At 32.6% G+C, this 12,407-nt stretch overlaps 1 protein-coding gene across 1 annotated transcript; it reads right to left on the bottom strand.

Moving 5' to 3' along the window:
• Positions 1-4,108: 4,108 nt before the first annotated feature.
• On the bottom strand, positions 4,109-12,406 carry LOC134726045 (thioredoxin, mitochondrial-like). The gene is made up of 4 exons (XM_063590427.1): positions 12,295-12,406; positions 10,663-10,935; positions 4,886-5,009; positions 4,109-4,499 (listed from the first exon to the last, which is right to left on the bottom strand). Exons 2-4 carry the CDS (start codon positions 10,929-10,931, stop codon positions 4,386-4,388), a joined length of 507 nt encoding a protein of 168 aa, XP_063446497.1. The 5' UTR covers positions 10,932-10,935; positions 12,295-12,406; the 3' UTR covers positions 4,109-4,385.
• Between the last annotated feature and the right edge of the window lies 1 nt (position 12,407).

Here is a 12,407-nt window from a genome sequence, read left to right as displayed (position 1 = left end):
ATTCCAAAACTGATTTCAATTCAAGTTTCTAATGGCCCCTAACAATAACTACTCATTTATATACAACATCATTAAATATTAAAATGAAAAAAAGTGCTTGTTATTACTGAATGGTAAAGTTTGTTTAAATTTGTCAGTTGATAGTTAAAGTGAATATACATTGTACATTGTATAAAACAATGATTGAAGTTGATTCAACTACTATTCTGGACAAAGAAAGATAACTCAAATTTTCAAAGAATATTGAAAATTTCTTGCTATTGCACAATATTGTGCAATTAGATATTTCTTGCCATTGCGCAATACTGTGCAATTGAAAATACTTGCCATTGCTCAATACTGTGCAATTGAAAATGTCTTGCTATTGCGCAATACTGTGCAATTGAAAATTGCTTGCTTTTGCAGAATACTGTGCAATTGAAGATCTCTTGCTATTGCTGAATACTATGCAATTGAAAATTTCTTGCTATTGCAAAATACTTAATATGATAATTTTGGATCCTGATTTGGACCAACTTGAAAACTGGGCCCATAATCAAAAATCTAAGTACATGTTTCGATTCAGCATATCAAAGAAGCCCAAGAATTCAATTTTTGTTAAAATCAAACTGAATTTAATTTTGGACTCTTTGCACTTTAATGTAGACCAATTTGAAAACGGGACCAAAAATAAAGAATCTACATACACAGTTAGATTTGGCATATCAAAGAACCCCATTTATTCAATTTTTGATGAAATCAAACAAAGTTTAATTTTGGACTCCAATTTTGGCCAACTTGCAAACTGGGCCAATAATAAAAAATCTAAGTACATTTTTAGATTCAGCATATCAAAGAACCCAAAGGATTCAATTTTTTGTTAAAAATCAAACCAAGTTTAATATGGACCCTTTGGACCTTAATGTAGACCAATTTGAAAACGGGACCAAAAATTAAGAATCTACATACACAGCTAGATTTGGCATATCAAAGAATCCCAATTATTCAATTTTTGATGAAATCAAACAAAGTTAAATTTGGACCCCGATTTGGACCAACTTGAAAACTGGGCCAATAATCAAAAATATAAGTACATTTTTAGATTCAGCATATCAAAGAACCCTAACGATTCAATTTTTGTTAAAATCAAATTAAGTTTAATTTTGGACCCTTTGAACCTTAATGTAGACCAATTTGAAAACGGGACCAAAAATTAAGAATCTACGACTACATACACAGTTAGATTCGGCATATCAAAGAATTCCAATTATTCAATTTTTGATGAAATCAAACAAAGTTTAACTTTGGACCCTTTGGGCCCCTTATTCCTAAACTGCTTGGACCAAAATCAATCACAACCTTCCTTTTATGGGCATAAACCTTGTGTTTGAATTTCATAGATTTCTATTCAATCTTACTAAAGTTAGAGTGCGAAAACTAAAAGTACGACGACGCAAACGTGATAGCAATATACGACGAAAACATTTTCAATTTTTGCGGTCGTATAGAAAAAGTTAAAAAAAACCTTATATAGGTGAATTACGACCTTACAAACATTTCAAATTTACCTTCCCTTTCATGTACATTCAGTGAGAAATTGAGGTCTAATAAATTAATGATTTTTACAAAGCACTCGTCTAACCATGAACATGCAACATATTATCGTTGAAACCTTGTAACATCGTATACAAATCATGAAGTATCCAAGCTGTTTAGCCTTTCAAAGCAAAAGCTTTTTTAAAAATACCTACCACTAATGCGGTACTGTTAAAACTGCCAACAGTTGTGTCAACCACAAATGGAACAGTCTTAACCCTTTAAAAAGTTATGTCAACCAACTATAGCGTACTGGTAACACTTACAAATGTATATCAACCATCAACGAAGATAAGTTTACAATTTCAATAGTTAGGGCAAACTCGTATGGAGCAACGCTTAAATGTTCAATAGTAATGCCAACCGACGATGGAGTAATGTTAACTTTTACAACAGTTATGCCAACCACGTATAGAATTGTTTACACTTTCCATTTATGCCAAAAACCTATGAAGAAGAGTTAACATTTTCAACAGTTATGTTAATCATCTATGAAGCGTGTTAAAACTATCAACAGGAATGTCAACCATTTATGAAGTGTGTTGACACTATCAACAGGTATGTTAACCATCTATGAAGTGTGTTAACACTATCAGCATATATGACAACCACACACGTAGGAATCAAACCCAGCTTCATGTCAACCAACCATCAAACGTTATGTCAACCATCTTTGAAGTGTGTTAACGATATCAACAGGTATGTCAATCATCTGTGAAGTGGTTTATCACCATCAACATATATGTCGACCATCTATGAAGTGTTTTATCACCTTCAAAAAATATTTCAACCATCTATGAAGTGTGTTAACCATTTATGAAGTGTGTTAACGGTATCAACGGGTGTGTCAACCATCTATGAAGTGTGTTAACGGTATCAACAAGTATGTCAATCATCTATGAACGCGTGGTAAGACTATCAACAGATATGTCAACCATCTGTGAAGTGTGTTAACAGTTTCAATAATTACTTAAACCATCTATGAAGTGTGTTAACAGTTTCAATAATTACTTCAACCGCATATAGAGTATTGTAAACATATTCAACAATTATGCCAACCATCTATGAAGTAATGTTAACACTTTCATCATTTATGCCAGTTACCAATGGAGCGTTGCTTACATTTTCATCTTCATTTATTTCAACCACAGAGCATTATTAACTCCTATTAAGTAGTATTAACACTAAAAACTGTTTTGTCATCCCTCTTATGAGTTTTAACACTTTTAGGTCTTATGTCAAACACCGAGGGGGCATTGCTAACACTATCAATAGTTTTGCCAACCACCTATGAAGTAATGTAAACACTTTCAACAATTATGACAACTATATTATAAGTTATGTCATGTAATATCTTTCATAATAATGTCTTATTACCTTATCAGTGGTTTCAACAGCCCATTACATTATCTCAAATTTCACCTTCTAAAAGTACTCCCCATGATTAAATGTTAAGCAGCACTCAATCTTACATTATATTGTGGGATCATGACCTTGGCTTAGTCACCAGAGACATTGACCTTTGTAGAAATGACCTTGACTTAGTTTTACTAAATATTTCAGACTGATTCACTTCACATCACCAGAAACATTGATCTTTGTAGAAATGACATTGGCTTAGTCACAAAAAACATTGCCCTTTGTGGAAATGACATTGGCTTAGTCACCAGAAACACTGACCTTTGTAGAAAGACCTTGACTTAGTTTTACTAAATATTTCAGACTGATTCACTGAATATCACCAGAAACATTGATCTTTGTAGAAATGACATTGGCTTAGCTTTTATATAAATTTCAGACTGATTCACTCAACATCACCAGTGACATTGACCTTTGTAGATATGACCTTGGCTTAGTCACCAAAAACATTGATTATTGTAGAAATGACTTTGGCTAAGTCACTGGAAACATTGACCTTTGTAGAAATGACTTTGGCTTAGTCACCAGAAACATTGATCTTTGTAGAAATGACATTGGCTTAGCTTTTATATAAATTTCAGACTGATTCACTCAACATCACCAGTGACATTGACCTTTGTAGATATGACTTTGGCTTAGTCACCAAAAACATTGATCATTGTAGAAATGACTTTGGCTTAGTCACTGAAAACATTGACCTTTGTAGAAATGAACTTGGCTTAGTTTTGATATAAATTTCAGACTGATTTACTTAACATCACCAAAAACATTGACCTTTGTAGAATTGACCTGGTCTAAGTCACCAAAATCAGTGACCTTTGCAGAAATGACCTACATTGTAGTCTTAGTCACAAAAATCATTGACCTTTGCAGAAATGACCTACATTGTAGTCTAAGTCACCAAAATCAGTGACCTTTGCAGAAATGACCTACATTGTAGTCTTAGTCACAAAAATCATTGACCTTTGCAGAAATTACCTTGGCTTAATCACTAGAAACATTGACCTTTGTAGAAATAACCTATCATTATGTAATTTTTAAATATACCATTACCTTCAATTTTTTAGAATCAAAATCATCAGCACTTCATCACTGTGATAAATTAATTTCAGTTCATAGTATGTATATATAATATTTTATTGTTTTATATAAAATATTTCTTTATTTGGTTAATTTAAATCTTATTGATATTGGGGAATCAGCCACACTTGTACTGCTTTTTTCATACTGCAACCTCTTTTCACAGTACCAAACAGTTTCTCTTGTGATTTTAACATTTTACTGCAGTAATGTCCAGCAATAAGGTCAAAAGTCTATTTTTTTTTTTTTTAAGAAATATGACTTCTGTTACTGTTTATCTTATTATCACATTGGATCAACCATTAAAACAATTAATTAACTAATTTCTCTACAAATGTTTTGATTTGATCATCATCTTGTAGTCCAATAAACTGGTCAAGAACTTTACCATTTCTTATTCCTAAAACTGTTGGAACTGACTGTACCTGTAATGACATGAAATAAATGTTTATAATAAAATCCTGATTCAAAAGATGACTGGCCAAATGACACATCTACCTAAATCTTACATTGTAATCCATAGCTATTTCTTCATTGTCATCTGTTGAGGGCTGTACGGTGACCTATAGTTGTTAATATTTGTGTCATTTCGTCCTTTGTGGAGAGTTGTCTCAATGGCAAATGTACCACATCTTCTTTTTTATATTTGTCTACTTAAATCTTACATTATACTCCATATATCTATTACAGCAATGTCAATTACTGCATTAGGTTGTGATAAATATTTTATTTTAAAGTAAATAGCTATTTTTCAATAAGTTGCTGACATGAACTTACTTTATAATCCATAGCTATTTCTACATGAACTTACTTTATAATCCATAGCTATTTCTGCCAGGTCATCAACATCTACTTTGGCTAAATGCACTTTTCCTGCACTAGATGCTATAATAGACTCGAGCCTTGGACCTAACAATTTACAGGGTCCACACCAACTACAAATAGAAAAGTGGATGCTATAATAGACTCAAGCCTTGGACCTAACAATTTACAGGGTCCACACCAACTACAAATAGAAAAGTGGATGCTATAATAGACTCAAGCATTGGACCTAACAATTTACAGGGTCCACACCAACTACAAATAGAAAAGTAGATGCTATAATAGACTCGAGCCTTGGACCTAACAATTTACAGGGTCCACACCAACTACAAATAGAAAAGTGGATGCTATAATAGACTCGAGCCTTGGACCTAACAATTTACAGGGTCCACACCAACTACAAATAGAAAAGTGGATGCTATAATAGACTCAAGCCTTGGACCTAACAATTTACAGGGTCCACACCAACTACAAATAGAAAAGTGGATGCTATAATAGACTTGTGCCTTGGACCTAACAATTTACAGGGTCCACACCAACTATAAAGAGAAAATGAAACATACTCTATGTACATGATGCATACAAAAAATAAGATGGATTGTCTATACACCTTTTTTTTATAAAAGTTACCACTTTCCTATCTATTTATACAATAATGACATGTGAATTAATATACAAATTTTATTTTTATTTTAGGATTCACACGTCATAGATTAACAAGTTTAAATTGAAAACAACTTTTAAAACTATTATTACGTTCGACAAAAAGCTCAATCTTTATACTCGTGCATTTAACAAATTTAGTTGTAGAGGGGTCTAAATAAAGTACAAACAGCATTTTCCAAAAAGACCAAAAGAGTGAAAATATATATATATATATTACTGCATACTACAACTTGGAATAACTAGTACTGTGTATTTCAGATAATTTTATTTGATGGAAATCTACTTTTATTGTTTTATAACTTTCCTTTACTGTAATGGTTAATTTCTTCCTCTGTGATATTTTAACCTGAGGATAATTTGTCACAGTAATTTTTTTCCCAGATGTTTTTTTCACAGGTATTTTTTTTTTCAGAGGAGTAAAAATCTATCTGTGTTTTGCAGACAGTATTTACCGGAATATATTTGCCATACCATATTTCCCAGAACCTTGTGAAATAAAGTTCCATTTACTACTATGTAAGTTACTTGCAATCAATATATACCTGACTATAATTATAAAATGTTTCACAAACGTAGAACACATTTGCATAATTAATCAAAGGGAGGTAATTATGAGCAATTTATATTTTAAAGATATTAATATACATGTATCCATTTCATAGTGAAATTTTTCCTTGAATCTTATTTTTTATATAATCATTTATATAAAAAGATGACTTGCAACATGATTTTAAAAGACAGATAACATTCACAGGTAAATACTATCCAGCTGTTAAAATTGCTTTTGTTCCATTATATTGTTATGCTATGATTTATCTGATTTGAATATAACCAACAACTACATCTATGTCCCCAGACAAAACTATTTATATAGTTAAAAATATCATCATAATCAAATTCACTTACCTTATTTAATCATGATATTATTTCACAATTACAATCTTTGAAATTACTTCTGGTTTTCTTTCTTATGTTTCATGATAATTTTCTTTTTGAAAGAATGATTTTTACTTGAATGTTTCAGGATTTTTTTTCAATGATAAATTGTGAAATCATTTCTCATAATAATACTTTTTTTTAACAATTTAGCTTTTATTCAAATACACTATTATTATTTCATAGTATTTGTAAAGGATAAGTTTTTTCTAATAACTATTCAATAAGTTAACTACCCAGATAGAATTTCACGGCAAAGGAAAAAATATCCCAGGGAAATATTTTCCTCCGGATTAAAAAATAACAATAACTACTGTGACATTTTTTCCTCCGGATCAAATTTCACCCGGATATAATTTTGCTTTACATATATTCACAATGTTCACAAACTGTAATCATATATTTTAATTTTCTCCCAGTATCACGAGTAAAAATAGAAGAAAAACTTTGCATAGAAATATACTTTTACTGTGGTAGAACTTTCGAGAACCTTCTGTTTAAGGTAACACGATACCGAATGACGTTACGCCACGAGTTATCGTTCCTGACGTTATTGAATAACGTTTACACATACAAGCCACTGCAGCGGAGTCTAGAGTCTGCAATCACAAAGGGATTTAATAATAACAGACTATCATTTTTTTTTTGGGGGGGGGGGGGGGGGGGGTAATTATGTGACATTTTGAACGGTAAATTTCCCTAGATGCCGATAGTTTTGATGCAAAACGTAACGGTTATGTGACATAGATTGCTTTATCGTTCTCCGGCAACACTTCTGCTCATTGTTGAACTTTAAAAAGTATTACTTTACTTTTTAAATATTCTGTTTCTTTGATATTTAAGCATCTGCACGATTTATCTATTATATTATATGTTCTGTTGCATAACAGACCGAGTTTTATCACTGTATTTTATTCTTGGTTTAGTTTTGCGACAAATACTTATTCATGATTCACGTCGTATCCCCATGAAATTTTGTTTTTAAAGTAGAAATCTAATTTATAGAAGCTTAGGATGATGTGTGAAAAAAAGGGAATATTATACAACTATTCCCCGTTTTAAAATTGTCATCAAAAACACCACTCGGGACAAAATTGAAATTTGTCTGGATTAGAATGCGAATATAATTTGGCGAAAAAGCACCGTGAATACAGGCAGACGTTGAAAATCGTACAGAAAATATTTCGTTTGTATAGAATGTAAAAAAAAAGTGGTTATTTTTGCGTAAGTTTTCTGTGTCTAAGTATAAACAGTCTCTGGAATTCATTGGTCTATACCTAGTAAATCCGATATAGTTTTGGAAACATTTTTAAAGTGCTAGCTTTGTAATCTTATGAACCATGTCTACACAGGACAGACAGCAACATCGGAATGAGGCCCTGAGAAAGTTAACGAAGGCTGAAATATACATGGGCACTTATTTCGGCAGAAATAAAATTTAAGAAAATCAGGTCCCGTCACAGTCTGAGTAAAGCCAGCCCCCTGTATCCAATTGCGTCTATAAACGCAAGTTGATAGATAGGGTTGGCTGTAGTCAGACTGGTTCCGTGGTAGCTGATTCCGTTATATTGATTTTTCTTGAAAATTACATTCAAACGAATGACTTATTATTATTCAACCGTCAGAAAGAGACTGAAAAAATGCTAGATCTTGAAATTGTCTAGATTTTATATTCATGTTAATTTACACTTGCATGGGTATTCGGTGGAACTGTGTTGTTTTTTGTGTGTGTTTTGAGTTGGAAATAATATACATGTACAAGTTGGGAGACAAAACGACCGACTGAAAGTTATTAAACAAAGTTGCCTTTTGGCTGGACCCTGAGGGGCATATTGCTGAGATACTAGGCATCGGAAAAGGCCCGGGGAGTTAAAAATTAGTTTTAAGAACAAGTAAACAAGTATACATGGAAAAAGAAGTTTTTTATTTCTTTGTGTGGATAAATATACCATCTATATGTACATTGCCGGATGTATTCGTACGAGCTTTAGAAAAACGACGAAATGCGAGACTCGCCAAGCTTTCCACTTATTTCTTAGTTAGTACAAGTAAATTTTATATTTTATATTTCTGACAATTTACATAAAGTGGGGTGTCCGTTTGGCTCTGCTTGATGTATAAAGTTTGCAGCCATGTCCGGTCAGACAGGGGCGTTAAATCCGATGCCTTGCAGTGTAAATAGAGTGCCACGCTCTTTGCACACTAAGAACCCCTAGGGATCCGTAGATCCTGTTGCAAGGAAAAACTTCTGTCCCTTTCCAATTTTCCAGTGTCATACCAAATTTTCCCGACCATCATCCCGGATTGCCTGTTTGTATTGCAAAACCTACCTATTGTATTCATTGTTAACATGTTCTCGTCCTGAACATGCATTAAATATTTGCCACTGAACGTTAACCAAACAGCAATTCATTCAGTCAATCCTACAATTTACACCCGTAGCGTGAATCTTAAGTTGTTAAAATTTGAATCATTGGCTCTATTTTATTCAAAGAAATCGACATAGTTTTAAAAAACCTAGACCGCGAGAAGCCGCTGGATTAGACATTTTGATAACACATAAAGGCACGCAGAGTACAAACTCCAGCTTACATGTCCTACAAGTGGAAATTTTATATTTAGCAATTTCTTTTACTCATATAGAGAATGATTTCAAAATCTATTTTGAGACAATTTTTCACAAACGACAAAAATGTTGAACTTTGTGAAACTCTGCATACAGTTTTCAAGGTTTGTCCGACTTGCTAAGCAAACGAGTCACACATTTACACCACGCGGAGTCTACACTATACCAATGTATCTACCAAGTCGAGAACTATGACGGCTTTTTATCATTCTTTTGATATTTTTGAGCTTATGATTTCGTCATTTGATTAGGGACTTTTTCGTTTTGAATTTTTCTTGGAGTTTCGTTATTTTTATTTTTAGAATGTGTATTTCATCAGCTAGGATTGTTTTTTCCTCACAATTTTCACAAATAACAGAATTTTTAACCTTTTTTGACTGGTGCATCAAATGTGTCTTTTATAAAAAAAACTGTTTTCAAAATTGTATTGTTTCGTCCCGAAAATGCATGAACTATATGCCACTGAACGTTAAACAACCATCAAACCGAGCAATTAAAAATCTGAATCAAATTTGTGAAGTACTCTTTTTCGGCATGCTGCGATGATACCACCATTGTCTAATACGATGGAGTTAAAAATCGGTAATTCGGATGAATCTCACTTCATTTAATTTTCACGTAAACATTACAAAAATCTGAAGGTATTTTTCGTGATTTTAATTTAATTTTAGAATAAAGACATTATTTGAATAATTTTATTTTTGAAAAAATACGTGAATCTAACGTGTACAAAATTCCTTGATTTATGCATGAACTATTGTCATATATCATATTAGCTGCGGAACCGTAGTTCTTAGGTCCTTATGTTATTTTTGACTTTTTGCGGACCATAAAAAGTAAAAAAAATAGCATAAGGACATAAGAGCTACGGTTCTGCAGCTCATATAATATTCATGTGGAACCGACCAGTTCAAGCAAGTTTCAAGTATATGCTCGTTTGATGTGAAAATCAGACGAGATTAATGTTAATTCATAGGAATGAAAATCCATGTGCAGGACGAATAAAATAATATCTGTAGAATTGAACTACTCGGAATTTACGACAGGGGTTATAAAAAAATGAAATATACTCATTCAGGTCCCGACACATATTTTGTTTATCATTTCTCTGAAAAAGGATAACGTTATCTTCTGTATACGTCACACGTTTTTAGTCAAATTCTAGGCCTATCGATCAACTTTGAAGCCATTTATCTTAAAAACAAGGATGGTGACATATGAGTTTCTATACGTGTATGGATTCAGTATACAATCCTGGATTTTATGTTAGTTTTTTGTTTTTCTCCGTATATAAGAAAATAGCCATTCATTGGAAAATCTTGAAAGGTAAGCCGAAAAAAGGGCATTTTCCCTATATACCTAAGTAAATTGTCGCCAAAATTGACGTTTTCCTATGCAATTTACAAAGAAAACGAAAATGGTGACCCCCATTTTTTATTACATATTCCGATGTAACTCGTTTTAAAGAACATGTATGCCAAAAATTTTGGAAATCGGGAGATATGCCATTCGGTATCGTGTTACCTTAAGATACTTACGTTGCATGGAAATCTACTATTACTGGCGTAGAACTTTCCAGAACTCTATTTTTAAAATCATTTGTATCCTGTACATTAAATGCTTCAAACTTTGATTCTGTTGACATATGTCGTGAAAGTCCTTGAAATGCACACTGTGATGACTTTTGAACTGTTTCTGACATCTGAAATAATTTCACTTTTTTTGAACAATAACTGGTCTGTGTGTTCATTGATACAATTGAACGTCCAAATCGCAGAACATGGCGTCTCAATAGTTGATTGGTCATATTCCTAAAAAACAAAGTCATAAATTGATGGCTTGATTGACTGCTATTAGTTTTATGTCCAGTGGCAAATGTTTCATGCATATTTAGAAAGGGAACAAATTAATTGTAAATACAATTAGAACATCCTCTTATATGAGAATCTGTACTGCTAAGCGCTTGAACTTAAGTATGAGGTCATACAAGAGGTGGGGATGGGACCTGTATGGGAACTCTTGGATCGGGTGTTTTTCAGCTCGGGATTTCGGGGAATGACCCTTTCGGGACCTGGGAATTCTCTTTTCTAATTTCAGGACCTCAGGATTTCGGGATTGACCCTTTCGTGATTCAGGAATTCTCTTTTCAAATTTCGGGAACTAGGGGAATTAATGTTTTTAAGCCAGGATTTTAGGATTTTGTATTTTTAAGCCCGGGATTGCAGGATCAAGACCCCTCCTACTGTCCCTCATACAACAATCACTTTTCCGTTAAGGCATCAGCTATTTCATGTTATTGCGTCAAAATTTTTACGGGAACCTATGTGATGTCCAGTTATGACGGACAAATAGCAATAGGTGTATACAAAATCAAGGAAAATTTAAGCAGTTCAAATACAAAATAAAAGATAATCAGTTGATTAAAAAAATGATAATAAAAAAAAAAATGTAAAAATTAAAAGTTCAATAAAAATAGTCATGATAGTAAAGCTTAAAAATAAAGAAAAAATAGAAATTAATTTTTAAAAGCAACCTCAATCAGGCATACGCCAGAATGTAATCTTCAAAATGTTGATGGTTTTCTGTAACTAAGGGAGCTACCATTTGATTTTTATGGGGGGGCTAGGATGAAAAATTTTGTCCTGCATTTTTTTTTTGCTGTAATCTCTGTCCTGCCTTTTTATTTTTCACTCTGTTCGGTCCTGCCTTTTTTTTTTTAGTTTATCCTGACTTTTTTTTACCTAAATTGTCATCCTGACTTTTTTTTTTTGTAAGTGTCTCATCCTGCCTTTTTTTTTTTACTCAAAACTCCTGTCCTGCCTATTTTTTTCAAATTTCATCCTAGCCCCCCCATAAAAATCAAATGGTAGCTCCCTAAAGAAGAAGATTTGCTGATTAAAGTTTTCTCGATATTTCATGCGTAATGCTAATCATGGATATTCGTGCAGAAATAACTATAATAAGTACCGAAGTAACCATGTCCCGATTTGACAGGTGACCTATTCGTAACATGTTTACAGGTTTATGTAAATTATGATTGCTGATGAAAGAGAGACGAAAGATACTATATTTCGTTGATATTTTGTGTTAGAAATTAGTGTAAACTATCAAAAGGGTGATTATTCGAGGTCGTTGTTATTGCCTTATCAAATTAAATGTGTTCTTCTTACTTATCAAAATTATTTTCGTTTAAAGAATATTTTTAGTGTCTTCTTTTTTTACCGGAAAGAGTGTTACATAAACTTTTGGAGGTACGCATATCCTCGTGACGTTTATAACAACA

This window comes from Mytilus trossulus, chromosome 7 (genome assembly GCF_036588685.1).
Source record: "Mytilus trossulus isolate FHL-02 chromosome 7, PNRI_Mtr1.1.1.hap1, whole genome shotgun sequence".
In the NCBI taxonomy this organism is placed as follows: Eukaryota; Metazoa; Mollusca; class Bivalvia; order Mytilida; family Mytilidae; genus Mytilus; species Mytilus trossulus.
Note: the sequence above shows the minus strand (reverse complement) of the source record. Positions and strands in the feature narration are given on the sequence as shown.